General features: G+C 43.2%; 1 protein-coding gene across 1 annotated transcript in view; it reads right to left on the bottom strand.

Annotated features, from left to right (window-relative positions):
* Nucleotides 1-434: 434 nt before the first annotated feature.
* Nucleotides 435-21,720, bottom strand: part of Bmerb1 (bMERB domain containing 1) — a 123,898-nt gene continuing 102,612 nt past the window's right edge. Inside the window, exons 3-6 of the mRNA XM_021185296.3 lie at nucleotides 15,098-15,171; nucleotides 12,236-12,350; nucleotides 11,144-11,226; nucleotides 435-841 (exon numbers count right to left, since the gene is read on the bottom strand). Of these exons, the coding sequence (XP_021040955.1) occupies nucleotides 729-841; nucleotides 11,144-11,226; nucleotides 12,236-12,350; nucleotides 15,098-15,171 (385 nt within the window). The 3' untranslated portion in view covers nucleotides 435-728. The remainder of the gene's footprint in view (nucleotides 842-11,143; nucleotides 11,227-12,235; nucleotides 12,351-15,097; nucleotides 15,172-21,720) is intronic.

Raw genomic sequence — 21,720 nt, 5'->3', positions numbered from 1 at the left:
TGCAGTTCTCTGCTACCTGGTCCAAGCACTGGATCTGCTTTTGGTCACAGCTCCCTACTCTGCTCAACTGTGGGCTGGACATGGCAAATCAAGGAAGAGCCTGGAGTCTGGCAGATACACACCAGGCTGGAATGGAGCAGGAGGTGTAAACCCAACACCACACACACTCAGCTTTCATAGACAGGCCAGTGTCTTTAGGGAAGTGATTACAATGGAGCCTAAGAGGTGTGTGGGCTGAGTGGAACCCTCCAAGCTACAGTCCCTGGGAGAAGGCAAACAGGGAACGGGACTTGTATCTGACAGCAAAGCTGGGAGGGTAGGTGGGGAATGGGTCCAACACTGTGCTAGATTATTGAAATTCACAGCTATACACACCTGGGGCTATGCCCTTGCCCAGTTCGTTTGCATGGTAGGTTAGATACACCTAGAGAAAAGTGAAGGTATATTGTTTTAAGGGAGGGGCTTTCTTGGTGGTTAGATAAATGATAAGACAGACTCCTGGGTTGGGCATGCTCTGGGGAGGGTCATGCGACAGTGAGGGGCTCTCTATTGCTACACGCTGTACAGACTGGGCCCACCTGCCATACCCATAGCCCCTGATAGCAGTCATGGGCTTGCTGTCAATCCCTTCTGCCTTGGAAAGCTCTTGTACCCCTGTGAAATGGGGGCTATGAGGACAAGAGGGTGGGAGAGAGGGTCCCCATAGCTCTGGGGCACCCACATAGGGGCTACATGATGTTGCACTGGGTGGTCCCACAGCAATCCTTGATGAGTGCCAGCCCTGTCTTGGCCACTGTTGGCTTGCTAGGTGGGGGCTCTGCCTTCTTCTCTGCCCGGGAGCCTGCAGCAATGGAAAAGCAGAGAAAGAAAAACAGATAAAGGTAAGGAGAAGAAAGCCTTGGCTATTGGCAGTCCAACCCAACCCTACCCAACCCAACCCAAGCCATAACCAAGCCTTATCCTGGCGGGGTAGAGAACTGCATTTCCTGCCCATCATTCCTGGTCCCTCTTGTTATTCATTCTTTAGGTTCCAAGTGCATGTCAGCCTATCTCCCAGTCAGCTCCTCTCATCACATTAGCTTCTAGCACAGGATAGATGGAAAGGTTTGTTCAAGGCAATTCAACATGAGAGTTCATACCTTTCAATTTAGGAAAATGCTCATGTTATCTTTTCAGAACACTGGTCATCCTCTTCAGAATACCTATTAGATGTAAGTTACAGCTTGCCATTCAGTCTCCTCTGTTTGTAGAAGCTGCTCTAGTTTCCACTACTGACTGTTGTTCAGAACAGGGCGCCCCTAGACTCAAGGCTGAGCAATCTGCTCAAGGCTGCCTTACATTTTAAGAAGCATACTTTCAAATGTGTTTCCTTATTCTATCCACTTATTTTTTTCCAGTGGAAGTTTTATTGATGAGATTAATGTTTCTGAAAGTCTGTTTATTCTTCTCCATGTGTCATTCTACTTCATCTTGGGGTTTTGTTCCTTGTCTCTTTAACAATTTCAACATGCTTAGATCACTGTCTCCTTAAGATAGTTCCCTTCATAAATCTTTTAAAAAGAAAACGTTATATATTTCTTGTTTAGTTTTTTGACACAGGGTTTCTCTATGTAGCCCTGACTCTCCTGGAACTCACTCTGTAGAATAGGATGGCTTTGAACTCACAGAGCTCTGCCTGCCTCTGCCTACCAAGTGCCAGGATTAAAGGCGTGTGCCACCGTGGTCCTGTTCTTTATTCAGAATTTATGTGTGTGCACATATATGAGTTGGGGGCATGTGTCTGTGGAGGAGAGAAGACAACTGTGGAGTTCTCTCCTTTCACATTTACGTGGGTGCTGGAGATCAAACGCAGGATGTCGGCCTTGTGCACCAAGTGTCTTCATTCACTGAGCCATGTTGCTGGCCCCTGACAGTTCTCTTCTATAAGGTTCTTAGAAAGCCATTTCTTTGTTGCAGTCATTGACTCCAATCATGGTGATTCAATTGTTCATGGGTTTCAAATTTTTACTATGAGGTAATTTTCTGGTGAAGGCTGCATGCACAAGGTGTGGGTGGCCATTTTGAGAATTTTTACAAGCCTAGTTTTTTGGTGCCACCCATTAATGACCTGTGCAAACAAAGTTGTTAAGTGTGGAGAATACAGAAAGGATTCCTTCTCCTTACTTGTCACTAAAACCACAAGGCATACAGCCCTGCCTACTGTCAGTTTCTTCATAGGCCAGACTCTTCTATAAAATGTCAAATAGAAAGATTCTGCCTAATAGCATGGTGAAAGGGCATAAACATGTTCCTTCTACATAGCAGTATGGATAAAGTAACTATTTTAACAAGAAATTAAAACACCAAATGAACACCACTTGCAAAAGACTTGATATGTGGCCAAATTTCCACCACTGATTTTATAATGCTGTCCCAAGATTAAAAAAAAAAAAAAGGTCTAAAGGATCAGTCTGCACCTGAAATGTATGTATTTAGGCACAAGGTGTGATGGCTATTCTCAGCTGTCAGCTGGACTACACCAGAATTAACTAAAACCCAAATGGCTGGGCACACCTGTGAGGGTTTTATTCTTTTTTTTTTAAATTAGGTATTTTGAGGGTTTTATTCTTAATTAAATCATTTGAAGTGGGAAGATTTATTATTCTGGATCTTTGAGGTAGGAAGATACACTGTTAATTCAGATCTTTTGAGGTAGGAATATCTACTTTTAATCTGGTCCACACCTTCTATAACAGTCTATATAAAGGACATGGAAGAAGGAAGCTTTCTCTCTTTCTTTGCCTCTTTGTTTGCTCTCAACAGCAAGCCCATTCTTTCACTAGCATTAGAGTCTACTTCTGGATTCCAGCATATGCTGATGACCAGATAAGACATCCAGCCTCGTGGAATGGACAAGTGCTGGATTCTTGGACCTTCCATTGGTAGACAACCATTGTTGGACTAGCTGGGTCTCATATATGTATGTATGTGTATATACGTGTTGTGTACATATGAATGATATAGATTATACCATATATATGATATATATATATATATATATATATATGTACATACACACACACACACACACACACACTCAAAGAGGTATTTATAAGTTCTATTCCTCTAAAAAAATCTAATACACAAGGAAAAGGTTGGCATTACCTTGGTTAATTACAAGCTCTGGTTCTAGGGATCTGGCCAATGAAGAGGGCCTATTTCTTAGAGTATGATGGTTCATATGAATTTTTAAATTGATTGTCTGAGCATTGTCTAATTAGAAAAGCACACCCCTAGGTGTGTATATGGTGGTAATCCAGAGAAGGTTAGAATGTGAAACTCTGGCCTAATCAACAGAATCATCCCTTGAAGGATTCTTTTTCTTTTTTCTTTTTGTTTTTTCAAGACAGGGTTTCTCTGTATAGCCCTGGCTGTCCTGGAACTCACTCTGTAGACCAGGCTCGCCTCAAACTCAGAAATCCACCTGCCTCTGCCTCCCGAGTGCTGGGATTAAAGGCGTGCACCACCACGCCCGGCCCCCTTGAAGGATTCTTAATGTGATGGCATCCTTAGAGGTGGAAGAAAGTAGAGGATTCCACTTAGGGAACTGGGTTACTGGGGCATGCCTTTGGGGGATACATTTATTCCGGTCCCTTCCTATGATCTTGTTTTTTCTGACTCCTAGACATCATGTCAACTGTTCTTTTCTATCATACTCCCTCCATCATGTTGGACTGACACCTCTGAAACAAGGAGTTCAAGTAAACCTTTCCTCCTTCAAGTTGTTCTTGCAGGTCCAGTACCCGGGGAAAATAGAGCTAGTGTTCAAGAATATGAATGATGGGAAGAAAGAAAGGCAGGTCTAACAGTGCTGTGCCCCTGAGGCCTGGGATTTTCTTCTTTCTTAACTCTTCCATTTTCTGCTTAGTCTAAATTTAACTAGTGCATATTTTTTCTTTTTGAGACAGGTTCTCACTATGTAACCCCGGCTAGCCTGGAACTTTCTATGTAGACCAAGCTGGCCTTGAACTCACATGAACCTACTTGTCTATGCTTCCCAAGTACTGGGATTAAAAATATACACCACCAATATTCAAGGATATTGACTTCTTACAATGAAAAGAGACCTCACTGATATAGCAATTAGAAATATCTGCCAATCATTGCATCAAAAAAGTAGTGACTCAGGATCCCTGATCACTGTAACACCTGGATGGACATGAGGTATTCCCAAACTTGTCTCAGACAAAACCCTTTCTTCTCTGAGTGTCTCATAATTAATAATTATTTTCAGAATTGTGTTTCTGGCTCTTCCGGTCAGAAAAGCACCTGGGTAGCTAGGGCGCAGGGTCGGCTGACACTCGCCAGCTACCCACAACACCCGCCACAGGATCTTAAGACTTCTGGTAAGTGGAACACAGCTTCTGCTCCAACCCAATTGCATGCGGGACCTGAGACTGCATTAGTTAGGGAAGCAGAAACCGGCCTGAGTAGGGCCACAGGCCTCATCCGGCCGGATCAGCGCCGGGGTAGCTAGAGCGCAGGGTCGCCTGACACCCACCAGCTACCCACGACCCCAGCCACAGGATTTTGGGACTGCTGGTGAGTGGAACACAGCTTCTGCTCCAGTCCAATCACGCGGGACCTGAGACTGCTTTGGTTGGGGAGGCAGAAATCCGGCCTACGTAGGGCCACAAGCCTCTTCCAGTCAGAAAAGCACCGGGGTAGCTAGGGCGCAGGGTCGGCTGACACTCGCCAGCTACCCACAACACCCGCCACAGGATCTTAAGACTTCTGGAGAGTGGAACGCAGCTTCTGCTCCAATCCAATCGCGCGGGGGACCAGAGACTGCATTAGTTAGGGAAGCAGAAAACCGGCCTGAGTAGGACCACAGGCCTCTTCCGGCTGGACCAGCACCGGGGTACCGCCAGGTACCCACGACCCCCGCCACAGGATTTTGAGACTGCTGGTGAGTGGAACACAGCTTCTGCTCCAATCTTTAAACAGTGACAACGACAACAACTAACCCCAGAGATTACCAGATGGCAAAAGGTAAACGTAATAATCTTACTAACAGAAACCAAGACCACTCACCATCATCAGAACCCAGCACTCCCACTTCGCCCAGTCCAGGGCACCCCAACACACCGGAAAAGCTAGACACGGATCTAAAAGCATATCTCCTGATGATGGTAGAGGACTTCAAGAAGGACTTTAATAACACACTTAAAGAAATACAAAGGAACACTGGTAAACAGGTAGAAGACATTAAAGAGGAAGCACAAAAATCCCTTAAAGAATTGCAGGAGAACACTGCTAAAGAGTTACAAATCCTTAAAGAAAAACAGGATAACATAATCAAACAGATAGAAGTCCTTAATGAAAAACAGGAAAACACATCCAAACAGATGATGGAAATGAACAAAACCATACTAGACCTAAAAAGGGAAGTAGACACAATAAAGAAAACCCAAAATGAGGCAACACTGGAGATAGAAAACCTAGGAAAGAAATCTGGAACCATAGATACCAGCATCAGCAACAGAATACAAGAGATGGAAGAGAGAATCTCAGGTGCAGAAGATTCCATAGAGAACATCGGCACAACAATCAAGGAAAATGTAAAATGCAAAAAGATCCTAACTCAAAACATCCAAGAAATACAGGACACAATGAGAAGACCAAACCTACGGATAATAGGAGTGGATAGAATGAAGATTTTCAACTCAAAGGACCAGCAAACATCTTCAACAAAATTATAGAAGAAAACTTCCCAAATCTAAAGAAAGAGATGCCCATGAACATACAAGAAGCCTACAGAACTCCAAATAGACAGGACCAGAAAAGAAATACCTCCCGACACATAATAATCAGAACAACAAATGCTCTAAATAAAGATAGAATACTAAAAGCAGTAAGAGAAAAAGGCCAAGTAACATATAAAGGCAAGCCTATCAGAATTACACCAGATTTTTCACCAGAGACTATGAAAGCCAGAAGATCCTGGACGGATGTTATACAGACACTAAAAGAACACAAATTCCAGCCCAGGCTACTATACCCAGCCAAACTCTCAATTAACATAGATGGAGAAACCAAAGTATTCCACGACAAAACCAAATTCACACATTATCTCTCCACGAATCCAGCCCTTCAAAGGATAATAACAGAAAAAAACCAATACAAGGACAGGAACCACACCCTAGAAACAACAAGAAGGTAATCCCTCAACAAACCTAAAAGAAGACAGCCACAAGAACAGAATGCCAACTTTAACAACAAAAATAACAGGAAACAACAATTACTTTTCCTTAATATCTCTTAATATCAATGGACTCAACTCCCCGATAAAAAGACATAGACTAACAAACTGGCTACACAAACAAGACCCAACATTTTGCTGCTTACAGGAAACTCATCTCAGAGAAAAAGATAGACACTACCTCAGAATGAAAGGCTGGAAAACAATTTTCCAAGCAAATGGTATGAAGAAACAAGCTGGAGTAGCCATTCTAATATCTGATAAGATTGACTTCCAACCCAAAGTCATTAAAAAAGACAGGGAGGGACACTTCATACTCATCAAAGGTAAAATCCTCCAAGAGGAACTATCAATCCTAAATATCTATGCTCCAAATACAAAGGCAGCCACATTCATTAAAGAAACTTTAGTAAATCTCAAAGCACACATTGCACCTCATACAATAATAGTGGGAGACTTCAACACACCACTTTCACCAATGGACAGATCATGGAAACAGAAACTAAACAGGGACACAGAGAAACTAAGAGAAATTATGAATCAAATGGATCTGGCAGATATCTACAGAACATTCTATCCTAAAACAAAAGGATATACCTTCTTCTCAGCACCTCATGGTACCTTCTCCAAAATTGACCACATAATTGGTCACAAAAAAGGCCTCAACAGATACAAAAATATTGAAATTGTCCCATGCATCCTATCAGATCACCATGGACTAAAGCTGATCTTCAATAACAAAATAAATAAGAGAAAGCCAACCTTCACGTGGAAACTGAACAACACTCTTCTCAATGATACCTTGGTCAAGGAAGGAATAAAGAAAGAAATTAAGGACTTTTTAGAGTTCAATGAAAATGAAGCCACAACATACCCAAACTTATGGGACGCAATGAAAGCATTTCTAAGAGGAAAACTCATAGCTCTGAGTGCCTCCAAAAGGAAACTAGAGAGAGCACACATTAGCAGCTTGACAACATACCTAAAAGCACTAGAACAAAAGGAAGCAAATTCACCCAAGAGGAGTAGACGGCAGGATATAATCAAACTCAGGGGTGAAATCAACCAAGTGGAAACAAGAAGAACTATTCAAAGAATCAACCAATCAAGGAGCTGGTTCTTTGAGAAAATCAACAAGATAGATAAACCCTTAGCCAGACTCACTAGAGGGCACAGGGAAAGCATCCTAATTAACAAAATCAGAAATGAAAAAGGAGACATAACAACAGATCCTGAAGACATCCAAAACACCATCAGATCCTTCTACCAAAGGCTATACTCAACAAAACTGGAGAACCTGGATGAAATGGAGAAGTTCCTAGACAGATACCAGGTACCAAAGTTGAATCAAGATCAGGTTAATGATCTAAACAGCCCTATATCCCCCAAAGAAATAGAAGCAGTCATTAATAGTCTCCCAACTAAAAAAAGCCCAGGACCAGATGGGTTTAGTGCAGAGTTCTATCAGACCTTCAAAGAAGATCTAATCCCAGTTCTTCACAAACTATTCCACAAAATAGAAACAGAAGGTACTCTACCCAACTCATTCTATGAAGCCACAATTACTCTGATACCTAAACCACAAAAAGACCCAACAAAGATAGAAAACTTCAGACCAATATCCCTTATGAATATTGATGCAAAAATCCTCAATAAAGTTCTTGCTAACCGAATCCAAGAACACATCAAAACAATCATCCATCCTGACCAAGTAGGTTTCATCCCAGGGATGCAGGGATGGTTCAATATACGGAAATCCATCAACGTAATCCAGTATATAAACAAACTCAAAGACAAAAACCACATGGTCATCTCGTTAGATGCGGAAAAAGCATTTGACAAGATCCAATACCCATTCATGATAAAAGTCTTGGAAAGATCAGGAATTCAAGGCCCATACCTAAACATGATAAAAGCAATATACAGCAATCCAGTAGCCAACATCAAAGTAAATGGTGAGAAGCTTGAAGCAATCCCTCTAAAATCAGGGACTAGACAAGGCTGTCCACTTTCTCCATACCTATTCAACATTGTACTTGAAGTCCTAGCCAGAGCAATTCGACAACAAAAGGAGATCAAAGGGATACAAATTTGAAAAGATGAAGTCAACATATCACTTTTTGCAGATGATATGATAGTATATATAAGTGACCCTAAAAATTCCACCAGAGAACTCCTAAGCCTGATAAACAGCTTCGGTGAAGTAGCTGGATATAAAATTAACTCAAACAAATCAATGGCCTTTCTCTACACAAAGAATAAACAGGCTGAGAAAGAAATTAGGGAAACAACACCCTTCTCAATAGTCACAAATAATATAAAATATCTTGGCGTGACTCTAACTAAGGAAGTGAAAGATCTGTATAATAAAAACTTCAAGTCTCTGAAGAAAGAAATTATAGAAGATCTCAGAAGATGGAAAGATCTCCCATGCTCATGGATTGGCAGGATCAACATTGTAAAAATGGCTATCTTGCCAAAAGCAATCTACAGATTCAATGCAATCCCCATCAAAATTCCAAATCAATTCTTCAACGAATTAGAAAGTGCAATCTGCAAATTCATTTGGAATAACAAAAAACCTAGGATAGCAAAAACTCTTCTCAAGGATAAAAGAACCTCTGGTGGAATCTACAGAGCAATTGTGATAAAAACTGCATGGTACTGGTATAGTGACAGACAAATAGACCAATGGAATAGAATTGAAGACCCAGAAATGAACCCACACACCTACGGTCACTTGATCTTCGACAAGGGAGCTAAAAACATCCAGTGGAAGAAAGACAGCATTTTCAACAAATGGTGCTGGCACAACTGGTTGTTAACATGTAGAAGAATGCGAATCGATCCATTCCTATCTCCTTGTACTAAGGTCAAGTCTAAGTGGATCAAGGAACTTCACATAAAACCAGAGACACTGAAACTTATAGAGGAGAAAGTGGGGAAAAGCCTTGAAGATATGGGCACAGGGGAAAAATTCCTGAATAGAACAGCAATGGCTTGTGCTGTAAGATCGAGAATTGACAAGTGGGACCTCATGAAACTGCAAAGCTTCTGCAAGGCTAAAGACACCATCAATAAGACAAAAAAACCACCAACAGATTGGGAAAGGATCTTCACCTATCCTAAATCAGATAAGGGACTAATATCCAATATATATAAAGAACTCAAGAAGGTGGACTCCAGAAAGTCAAATAACCCCATTAAAAAATGGGGCTCAGAACTGAACAAAGAATTCTCACCTGAGGAATACCGAATGGCAGAGAAACACCTGAAAAAATGTTCAACATCCTTAATCATCAGGGAAATGCAAATCAAAACAACCCTGAGATTCCACCTCACACCAGTCAGAATGGCTAAGATCAAAAATTCAGGTGACAGCAGATGCTGGCGAGGATGTGGAGAAAGAGGAACACTCCTCCATTGTTGGTGGGATTGCAAGCTTGTACAACCACTCTGGAAATCAGTCTGGCGGTTCCTCAGAAAATTGGACATAGTACTACCGGAGGATCCAGCAATACCTCTCCTGGGCATATATCCAGAAGATGTCCCAACCGGTAAAAAGGACACATGCTCCACTATGTTCATAGCAGCCCTATTTATAATAGCCAGAAGCTGGAAAGAACCCAGATGTCCCTCAACAGAGGAATGGATACAGAAATTATGGTACATTTACACAATGGAGTACTACTCAGCTATTAAAAAGAATGAATTTATGAAATTCCTAGCCAAATGGATGGATCTGGAGGGCATCATCTTGAGTGAAGTAACACAATCACAAAAGAACTCACACAATATGTATTCACTTATAAGTGGATATTAGCCCAAAACTTAGGATACCCAAGATATAAGATACAATTTGCTAAACGCATGAAACTCAAGAAGAATGAAGACCAAAGTGTGGACACTGTGCACCTTCTTAGAATTGGGATCAAAACACCCAGGGAAGGAGTTACAGAGACAAAGTTTGTAGCTGTGATGAAAGGATGGACCATTTAGAGACTGCCGTATCCAGGGATCCATCCCATAATCAGCTGCTAAACGCTGACACCATTGCATACACTAGCAAGATTTTGCTGAAAGGACCCAAATATAGCTGTCTCTTGTGAGACGATGCCGGGGCCTAGCAAACACAGGAGTGGATGTTCACAGTTAGCTATTGGATGTATCACAGGGCTCCCAATGGAGAAGCTAGAGAAAGTACCCAAGGAGCTAAAGGGATCTGCAACCCTATTGTTGGAACAACATGATGTACTAACCAGAACCCCGGAGCTCTTGTCTCTAGCTGCATATGTATCGAAAGATGTCCTAGTCGGCCATCAATGGAAAGAGAGGCCCATTGGACTTGCAAACTTTATATGCCCCAATATAGGGGAATGCCAGGGCCAAAAGAATGGGAATGGGTGGGTAGGGAAGTGGGGGGGCGCTATGGGGGACTTTTGGGATAGCATTGGAAATGTAATTGAGGAAAATATGTAATAAAAATATTAAAAATCAAAAAAAAAAGCATCAGAACTAGAAAAAAAAAAACAGAATTGTGTTTCTGGGTCTTCCAGATTCCAGTCTTAAGCATCTGGAGCTGCTGAAGGCCACAGTAGCATCCAATTTGAAAAGTACCAAACTGGGCCTATGCGAGGACAGCTTCTGTCAGCACTACTTACTCACACTCGGGAAAATGACAGCACAAAGCTCCTGGAACCAAAATTACTAAGAGTTTCAAGACTATTAATGTAGTGAAACCTTAAATGGAGCATGGAGCATGTCAGGACATGGCCTGGGAAACGGCATGAGCAAGGCCTGTGCTCAAGCGGGATCTATGAAGCGTGTCTTATGCTCCCTTGCCCTTCACTTCTTTGAAATGGTCTTTTGTAGGGAAAGAGGGAAAGCCATGCAGGCACTCACTGGCTGAAGTCTTGGTTACTTTGTCTAGAGGTTTTAACTTGATTCTCAGGAAATCAGCCATTTCCTTGTCTTCTTCCTGTTCCCTGGGAATGTAGACATAGAAGAAAAGAGGGAAATAAAGTCAGCAAAGAAAACACCAATGAGACCCAGTAAGAGGCTAAGTGTGAGAAAACATGTGTTGAGATATATGAGTGGTGTGAATATTATTATGTCACACACACACATGGCATGTGATTCTGTGTTAGGTGAACTTTATATCTAATGAAGTCACACACCATTGTAGAAATGCTGGCCCAGAGATAGAGTGACACCTCAAGGCAGAAATAGGGACATTCTAGGACCCAGGCACCTCGCTGGGGTTTGGTGAACTGGGAAGCATCCCTGTGCCTTTAAGCTAAGCCCACACACTCTGACTCCCACAAGGGCCAGGGCTCATCGCAGAGAGAAAGTCATCTCTGCCTTCAAGGTTGCCGGGGATAAGGTAGGGTTTGTGCAGCCCAGGTAACTCTGGCAAAGTCCTTAGGGAACACATGATGAAGAGGAAGTTGCCCCCTACATGGAGAGAGACTCCAAAGACTTTGTCCTGGGATGAAAATACCCAAGACATAGCTGCACCCAGGCCCAGCATCCTCAGAGGCCTCTAGTCAGTCATACAGCCCCAGAGCCAGGGGCTCCCAGCCTAAGATAACTGCAAGAGGGGAAGGGAAGGTGAGGGAAAGCACAATTCTCCGAACTTGGGAGAGGTTGTCATGGGGACAGGTTTCTGTACATATTGACAAGTTTTGAGAGTTGCTTTGACGCATCCAGACAATGTATAGGAACTGTCTCCTCTATCACATGATGGAATTCCTTCCTGCCCACCTGCCTCAATGACAATCAGCTGAGACATGCAGGACTCTGCGAGATTTTGGAGGATGACATGGTTGTTCTTCTGAATATGAGATGGATTCTGAGGTCAGGAGGGTTTTGTGTATGCAGAGCAATTGCAGAGGCTCTGCCTTTTAGGCAAGGCCATACATTCCAGGAGCAGACAGTGGGTTTGCAGGGTGGTGCAGGAAGTAGAGGCTTGGGATCTGATGGCCTGAAGCCCACCTTAAGCGTTCCACCTCGGCATCATCCACCAGGAAGTCCCTCTTCTGTACCAGTCTGTGGATCTTCTGAATTAGCTCGTCCTCTCTCTGCTTCTGCAGCTTGGTTTTTTCTTTTTCTGGGAGGGAGAAAACAGTGAGGCAGCTATGCTGGTGCATGTCTGCAATCCCGGTACTCAGGATGTTGAGGCAGGAGAGTGTGGGTTTGGAGCTAGCCTGGGACAACACATGAGACCTTGTCTCAAGACAGAACAAAACATGCAGTGAGTATAAGTAGCAGAAACACTGAGTCTGAGGGGACAGGATTGGACATGGGGCTCCACTACTTCATCCTCTGGGTAAACTTGAAGAGGCACTATGACCGCGTGTGCGTTTATGTGTGTAAATGGGCACACATTTGTGTCTGTGTGCTCATTCGTGTCTGTGGATGCAGGTGGAGGCTAGTGGCCAACACTGGATGCTGCGCTAGATAGTTTCATATTAACTTGATAAAAATGAAAGTCACCCGAGAGGAGGAAACCCCAGTTTAGAATATGCCTTCGGAAGATCTGACTGTAGGCAAGCCTGGAGGGCATCTTCTTAATTAATGATTGATGGGGGAGGGCCTAGCTCATTGTGGGTGGTGCCATCCCTGGGCTGGTGGTCCTGTTTTTTTTTTTTTTTCTTTTTAAAGATTTATTTTATTTATATGAGTACACTGTAGCTGTCTTCAGACACACCAGAAGAGGGCATCAGATCCCATTACAGATGGTTGTGAGCCACCATGTGGTTGCTGGGAATTGAACTCAGGACCTTTGGAAGAGCAGTCAGTGCTTTTACCCGATGAGCCATCTCTCCAGCCCAGACCTGGGTTTTATAAGAAAGTAAGCTGAACAACCACAAGGAGCAAGCCTGTGAGCAGCACTCCTCTGTGGCCTCTGCATCACCTCCTGCTTCCAGGTTCCTTCGATGATGAACAATGATAGGGAAGTGTAAGCCACTCCGCTCCCAAGCTTCTTTGCTTGTGGTGTCTCATCTATTGTACCATGTTCCTATGTGCTTGCTTCTTCTTTCACTCCCTCAGCTGAGGGATCTATTGTCCATGATCTATCTTCCCTAGACAATGCTATGGTTTCTTGCCTGGTCTCCCTGGCTCTTAACTCTTGTCTCATCTGTGACGTTTACTGCCCAGAACAGACAGGTTTTCTTTTCTGGTCTATTTGCCCTCTTTTCCCAGCTTGTGACTCTGGGTTCCTCGACCACTCTAAGTATCCAGTGGTTCAACATAGATTGTTACAGAGTTGTTGTTGTAAGGTGGTTGCTTGGTTGGAAATAGGCAGACCTCATTCTCATGAGCCTTCTTCATCAGATTTTCCAAGTCCTAACATTATTAGTATTTACTTATGACCCTGACTATCCTCTTGTATGTATTAAATCACTTCCAGGTCGCCTGTAACCCTGGACATGCACAAACGTTCAGTAAGCAGTGGTTGATATGCACCAGCCATGCCCACCAGTACCAAAGTAAAACACCTGCCAAGGCCAAGTTCTTGAATAAGAAGCTGTGTCTATTAATAACCCTTCCTTAGCACTACCAGACCCCCATGCACACTGTCAATGACATGAAGTCAGAGAGACACATGCCTGAGTCAACAGGTACAATGATAGTCTTAGAATCAACTGAAAGGAGAGGTGCCATAAGCAACTGGGAGGACGTCTCTTAACCAGGTTATCTGTAGAGGGAAGACTGATCCTAAATGTGATTGCCACCTTCTGGTTGCAGCACACATCAAAGGTGTAAGAGTAAAGCTCTGTGTTTGCCTATTATTCATCTACCATTTGTGAATTCATCTACCTTACCTTATATTCCTTTGCAGATATTAGAGCCAGATTCTTTGGCCTTCCAATATGAACTGCTCAACAGGAATCTGCTAGGCCCTCAGGACCAGACTGGGACTACGAAGGTATCTTAGCCTCATAGACTGAGCAGCACTAGGTCCTTAGCCTCTCCAGTATGGAGAGGCCACTTGTTGGCCTCCTGAGAGAATATCATGTAAGTCAGTCTAAAAAAATCCCTTTTAAATTCTATGGGTTCTGTTCACCCAGAAAGCCCTGACTTATACAACAGGCATGTGACTGGTTAGTCCTTTGATAAGCACAAGGCCCATATGCCATGTAACTCAGATTGTTTGGAGAGGGAAGTCATTTAAGGGAGAGGAATCAGGTAATCATTGCCATTAATAACTCAGAGATGGATGCTTGACCCCAGTATTACAGCCGGTGACTGCTCTACTCTCCCTGTTTCCACACATGATTAAAATGGCAATCATGACTCTGAGTCCAAATGATGCCTGGCCTAAAGTGTACATTTACCACCGCAGCAGTTACACTTGGCAGCTTTATCACCCCTTTGCGGTGCTTTGGTTCAGACCCAGGTCTCTGCACACACTAGGAAAGTGTTCTGCCACTCAACCGTTCCCCTTAGCTCCTCCTCAGATTGGTGTTGAGTATATTACCCTTCCATTTTCAAAGGGAGAAAACCTCAGTCTTGTAAAAAATAAAGAGGCTTTCCTGAGGTCCCAAGGTGGTCCTACCTGATATAAACTTGTGTTTATTTTGTTGTTGGTTTGAGATATGGTCTCAGTCAGCCCAGGCTGATTTCAAATGTGTGGGTCATTCCCCTGCCTCTGCTTCTCAAGTGCTTAGATTAGAGGTGCAGGCCACACACCCTGCATGAATTTGTGTTTAAATCCCAGAGCCTCCATTGCCAGACTGAAATCCCATTAGGAAATGGACGGACAAACCCTCTGTTCCCAATCCCAAAGGTACAGAGGACAGATGTGGGGCCCTGGCGGTGGCTGACAGAGGATGTAATCACACATGGTACCTGGGATGGCGACCAAGTTCTGCAGCTCCTGCTTCAGGTCCATGATGTCCTTGCAGAGCTGAATGTCATCCATCCTATGGGGACAAGACACCACACAGTAAGTTACCTTAGCAGAACACATCCCAGCACTAGCCTTGTTTAAACACCGGCGGCTAATGAAAGTGAGTGCCATCTTCCAGCTGTTTTTAGATAAGCCTGGGTATTTATCACTTTACTCCTTGCTGTGACAAAAAGTAACTTAAGGGAGAAAAGGAATTGTTTGGGCTCACTGTTCTGGGGACTATAGTCTACCATTTGAAGGGAGGCAGAGAGGCAGGCAGCTTGTAGCTATGGGAGTCTGGCAGGTGTTTTTACACAGTCCAGACCCAGAGACAGAGTGCTTGGGCAGGAACCTGACACGTAGAACCCTTGAGTCCTGCCCCAACAGCTAGCTAGGCCCCACATCCCCAATATCACATTATAACCTTCTACAACAGTGTCACAGCTCTCTGTGTCTATATGTTAACCACAGAAGCCTGGCATCCGGGGTAGTTACATTTAAACCACAACAATCTGTGATGATGTTTGCAGAGATTGGCTTATGAATTGCTGAACTGTTTAGGTGAGAAGTCCTGCCCTCTGTAGCAGAACTAGTCATCTGAAGGTGAGGACAGGGCAAGAGGATGAGAAGGAGGAAGTTAAGGTTGTACATATACTCTCTCTGTTGCTATGTGTCTGTCAAAAGGAGGAATTAGGGGTTGTACACTCTCTCCATTGCTATTTGTCTGTCTCTGTCTTTCTCTCAATCTCTCTCTCTCTCTCTCTTTTTCTTTGTCTCCCTCCCTCTGCTCTTAGGCATAACTCCAAATTTTTCACCTCTTAGATTCTGGTTTTTGTACCATTGATACCCAGGGCCTGAGGCTTGTGGACAGAATCATCCACGTCCAGGTTCTGAAGCATCCAGACACAGACAGGGCCATAATACTAATGCCTCCAGTTCAGTGTCGATTCTTGCAGGTTTAAAAATACGCAGGTTGTAAATATCATGTGACATTGTTACTATACAAAACATTTTCACAATTTGTTCTTTTTACTATTTATGCCTTTTTATTTTATAATGATATATAATTCTACTTCAGAATATGTCTTGAAGATGATTCCCTGTTAGTGCATTCAAGTCAACTGATTTTTGTGGCTGCCCAGCATCCTGCTATATTGATATACTCCTCATCCTAGGTTTTCTGTGAAGACTTCCTAGACACAGACGCAATATAAGCATTTACATTTCAATAGGAATTCACAAACCCCTTCCAGGGCCTATTTAAGGGCTTTCCTACAATTCTGCAATGTATTGTAGTAAGGTGTGTGTTATAAAAAGAAAAAATTAATCCTGGCCTAAGATTTTAGTTCAGTTGATAGCATGCTCTCCTAGCATGCACAAAGCCCTGGGTTTGATCCTCAGAACAACATAAAATGGGGGCTGTTTGTGAAGATGCATGTAATCTCAGAACTGGGATGTTAAGGCAAGAGGATCCAAGTTCGAGGTCAGTCTGGGTCAGATGTGACCATGTCTCAAGAACAATTTGTTTTAAAGTCAATTTGTCATTCTCATAAAAATTATTTTCAGTGGCTACCAGGAACTTCCCCTGCAGATTTCTAGGGTGTGCTCATTGATCATCTAGGTGGATTTTTAGGTTATCTGTGCTACCTGTGTCTCCACGGGGTTAACATAGATTTATGCAAGAATTTTTTTTCATGTGGGAAGATTCTCAGAGGCAGAATCACACTGAGTAAAAATGGCTTAACAGGTCAACGATAGCTGAGGCATCTTCAAGGCAGTTCCCAAAGTATATACAGTTTCAAAATGTGTATATGCACACTCTACATCTTTACTGAACATCTGCTGTGCTGGCCTCAGGCCTAAGCTCTGAGAAATCACTACCAACAAGACTCAGGCAGTATGAAGTTGACCTTTTGTCAGTACAGATATATAACCACATGGTCACATATATAGAAAAGTCCCAGGATCTCCTCTTGCTCCTGAACACCAAAATCCACACATGCCCAAGTCTTGAAAATAAGACAGCCTAATGTCTGCATATAATCTCTATACATACTCCTAGGTATTTAAGTCACCTCTAGATAACTTATGATGCCCAATACAGTCAACACAGCCTAGATATTATATAATCAGGAATTATCCTCTCAGGATATAATGACCAAAAGTTAAAAGGGTGGGCGTGGGGGCAGAGCTGGAGAGATGGCTCACTGGATAATAGCATGTACTCATCTTCCAGGGGTTAAACCTTGGGTCCCAAACCTGAATTAGGTGGCTCACAAACACCTGTAACTTCAGCTCCATGGGATATGACACCCTTTTCTCACCTCCACGGGTGCCTGCACTCACATTAATAGGTGCATGCGCAGACACACAACATAACTTTAAAATTTTTGTCTTATCTTATATGGTTTTTTTTTGTTTGTTTTTGTTTTTTTTTTGTTTGGTTGGTTTTTTTTTTTTTTTTTTTTTTTTTTTTTTGTGAGACAGAGTCTTACTATGTAACTCTGACTGTCATGGAACTCACTATGTAGACCAGGCTGGCCTCAGACTTAGAGATCTCCCTGCCTTTTTCTCTTAAGTACTGGAATTTTTTTTTTTTAATAAGTAAAAGTCTATAGATGCTTTTTTTGTTTGTGTTTTGTTTTTTGTTTTTTGAGACAGGGTTTCTCTGTATAGCTCTGGCTGTCCTAGAACTCACTTTGTAGACCAGGCTGGCCGCAAACTCAGAAATCCGCCTGCCTCTGCCTCCTGAGTGCTGGGATTAAAGGCATACGCCACCATGCCAGGTCTGCATTTTTCTTCTTGAATATTTACAACCTGTTGTCGGTCAAGTCTTTAGGTATGGAAGCCTGAAGTAAGACAGGCTGGCTGTGCTTCTGGAACTCTGAGGAACAGTGTAGCAGATGAAGGAGGTGGGTCTTTTTGGGAAACAGCATTCGTGTTGGCCCTGACAACCATCCTGGGAAGAGGTTGAAGGACTCAGCTAGACTCCATGTTAGTTAGTACTGGGCCAGTCCAGAGCCTTACTCTCTGGAGTCACTCCATTTACTTGCCTTACCCCCAGCCTTCTCCTTGGCTGATCACAAATGCCCATGTTTTTCCACCCCAACCTTAGCATTCCAGACCCCAGGACCAGGGCAGGGATGCAGGACTTTAGTCTATATCTCTTGTGACCAGAGACATGCCAGCATTTTTGGAGATTTGGCCTAGAACATCCTAGCAGGCTGCCTTGAATGAACCAGGGCTTGCCAGAAGGGCACAGACTGCCTGGCAGTTTGTAACAAGACCCCAGACCTTAGTAGGCTCCTAGACTTTAGTACAACTGACCCCATAATGGAAGTACCGTGAGAGCATCAAACTCAACATGTAGACAGCACCACCTGCCAAAATGCAAAGACTTAATCCATCAAAGGCCACAGTTCTGGGAAAGTCTCTAACTATACTGACCTTACTTTTCATACAACTCTTAGGCAGGTTGTCATGGATGGTATAAGAAATCAGGCTGAGTAAGTCACTGGAAGAAACCCTGTAAGCAGGATTCTTACATGATTTCTGCTTCAGCTCCTGCCTGGACTTCCTTAGATGCTGGACTACATGCTGTGAGGAGAAACAAAACCTTTCCTCCAGGTTGCTTTTCGTCTCAGTTTTTATCACAGCAATACGAACCCTAACTAATACATTTGGCAAAGGCAAAACATATGAGAAAGGGAGAGCTGGCCTTGCCTCTTTGCAGGTATGGCATTGGTGAGCTAGCCAGGGCAGTGCCAGAGAGCTCACCTTGGTGGTGTGGGTGCCAGAGAGGGCTGACCAACTCAGCTACTGCCCAGGCCCAAATCCCACCCCAACATCTACCCCATCTATGAACAGCTGGAGTGAGTGAATAGGTCTGTCCTACACATCACAAAGCTGCAGGACTTCCATGACCCAGGGCAACAACAGGATGTCTGAGAGGAATCCTGGTGAGGATCCAGGACTGGTAGTGTAGCAGAAGCCAGAGGCCTCAAACCAGACCAATGACTCATTGCAAAGAACATTCCCAAGTAAAGATGTGTGGACAAAAGGGTATGCTGTGGGACACACTGGGACACATTGTAGCTTCCATGATGAGCTTTTTTGGGTTTTGTTGTTGTTGCTTGTTTTTGTTTTTTTAAATTTTCTTTTGAGAGGGAGGTTGCAAGGGTGGAGGGTGGATACAAGGGGATGGGAGATGAGTGGGGTTGGGGTGCATCATGGGAAATTCACAAAGAATCAGTAAAAAGTTAAAAGGAAGGGACTTTATTTTGATATTACAAAAACACACAATTGTGATATTTTTAACTTATATAAAATATTTTTTATAATTTTACAAGTAAAAGCCCCTGAATATTAAAAAGAAGAGCTTTTAAAAATATTAAGTTTTGAGGAGCCTTCTGGTTTCCGTCTGCGCCTGGAGCTGATCCTCTTCCATACCTACATAGTGATGGGAGAGAGCTAGCTTCCCAGAAGTGCAGACAAGCCTGTGAGTGCAGGTAGGACCACCATTGCTGCACAGAGGGACACACGGTATGCACTCACTGAGAAGTGGATACTAGCCCAAAAGCTTCAAATAACCAGGATACAATTCACAGACCACATGAAGCTCAAGAAGGAAGACCAAAGTGTGGGTGCTTCGGTCCTTCTTTGAAGGAGAACAAAATACTCACAGGAGCAAATATGGAGACAAAGTGCAGAGCAGAGACTGAAGGGAAGGCCATCCCGAGACAGTCCCACCTGGAGATTCATTTCAGATACACTCACCAAACTCTGACACTATTGTGCATGCTAAGAGATGCTTGCTGAAAGGAGCCTGATATAGCTGTCTCCTGAGAGGCCCTGCCAGAGCCTGACAAATACAGAGTCAGATGCTGGCAGTCAACCATTGCACTGAGTGTGGGGTCAATGGAGGAGTGAGAGAAAGGACTGAAGGAGCTGAAGGGGTTTGAAACCCCATAGGAAGAACAACAATATCAACCAACCAGATCCCCCAGAGCTCCCAGGGACTAAGCCACAAACCAAGGAGTACACATGGCTCCAGCTGCATATGTAGCAGAGGATGGCCTTGTCAGGCATCAATGGGAGGAGAGGTCCCAGTGTAGAGGAATTGAGGGTGGGGAAGCAGGAGTTGGTCGGTAGGTGGAGGAACCCCCTCATAGAAGCAGGGGGAGGGAGGATGGGATAGGGGGGTTCTGGGAAGGGGGAGGGGAAACGGGGTAAAGGGTAAAAGGTAAATTACACTTGAAATGTAAATAAATTAAAAAAAATAAAAATATTTAAATTTATAATGCTATAGAATATTTTAAAGTTTATAAAATATTTTATTATGTCTTTATTAATATATGAATCTAACAGATAAATAAAAGGCTAAAATTTAGGGTCATGCCACACACTCTGGTCGAGTCAGCTTGACAAACAGAGAGGCTTGAAAGCTACTCACGAGGCAGAAGAATTTCATGGAAACTCACTCCTGGAGTCTGGCATTCTCTCTAATCCATACATTAATTTTCCATTCCCGCGTTAGTCTAGTGTATGGATCCACATGCTCTCTTTTAGTATTATCCTATTATAAGTGCCTTTTAAGATTGAATTCTGACATAGCTAAAGCCTTCGCCAATGTTCCAACAGTCCTAGAAAGTCCTTGAGCAGACCATGGGAATTCAGTGACATTCAGAATTGCCTCTGGCATTACACTATCACTTAGAATAAAAGCCAAGTCGATCCCATATACAGGAATTTACAATGGTTTAGGAATTAGATCGGGCTGTGGTTTTAGAGTATTGCATTATTCATGAGATGGTTAGCTAGAACGGAGCTCCCTAGTTAGAACCATGACTTGGGTGTGAAAGCCCTTGCTCTAGGAGAGTAAAGATCTCATACCTGGCTTCTAAGACTATAGCTGACCTTAGATAGGGCTGACTTTGTCTCAGTTATTTTTATTGCTCATTTCCTTCTGGTCTTTGTGTTTTCATTCCTCTGTTTTGTGTAAGAGTCATTAAGCATCCGGTAACCTTATTTGTACCTTGCGGGTATGTCACCCAACTTCCTTATTGTCTTCTGTATAAAAAGTCTGATGCTCAATTTGACAAATTACATTCAGATTCTACACAACCTCTCCTGTGTGCATCTGTCTGTCATTCATCCAATGCTTTGCCCACCTGAGACCAGAGACCCGTTCCACACAGACAAAGGGGCCCAGAGGGTCTGCGGCAGGGTCACAGTTAAACACCAGAGACTGATACAGGAAGACAATTTCCCTAAGCAGTCTGACAAAAAACTTGGAACTGTTTCTCAGCCTATGAATTGTAACCCTACGGGGATCAAAAGACCTTTTTACAGGGGTAGTCTAGGGTTACCTACATGTCAGATGTTTGCATTGCACTTCATAACAATGGCAAAATTACAGTTTTAAAATAACAACAAAAAACAATTTTATGACTGAGGGTCATCACAACATAAAAAACAGGGTTACTGCACAAAAACAAACAAACAAAACCTTGAGAATCACTGGCTTAAAAATATGTCTCTCCTTACCTAAGGTTTATTTAGGCGAACAGAGACTGATTTAAGG

Source organism: Mus caroli, unplaced genomic scaffold, assembly GCF_978045245.1.
Source record: "Mus caroli unplaced genomic scaffold, Mus_caroli_1 scaffold_17, whole genome shotgun sequence".
In the NCBI taxonomy this organism is placed as follows: domain Eukaryota; kingdom Metazoa; phylum Chordata; class Mammalia; order Rodentia; family Muridae; genus Mus; species Mus caroli.
Note: the sequence above shows the minus strand (reverse complement) of the source record. Positions and strands in the feature narration are given on the sequence as shown.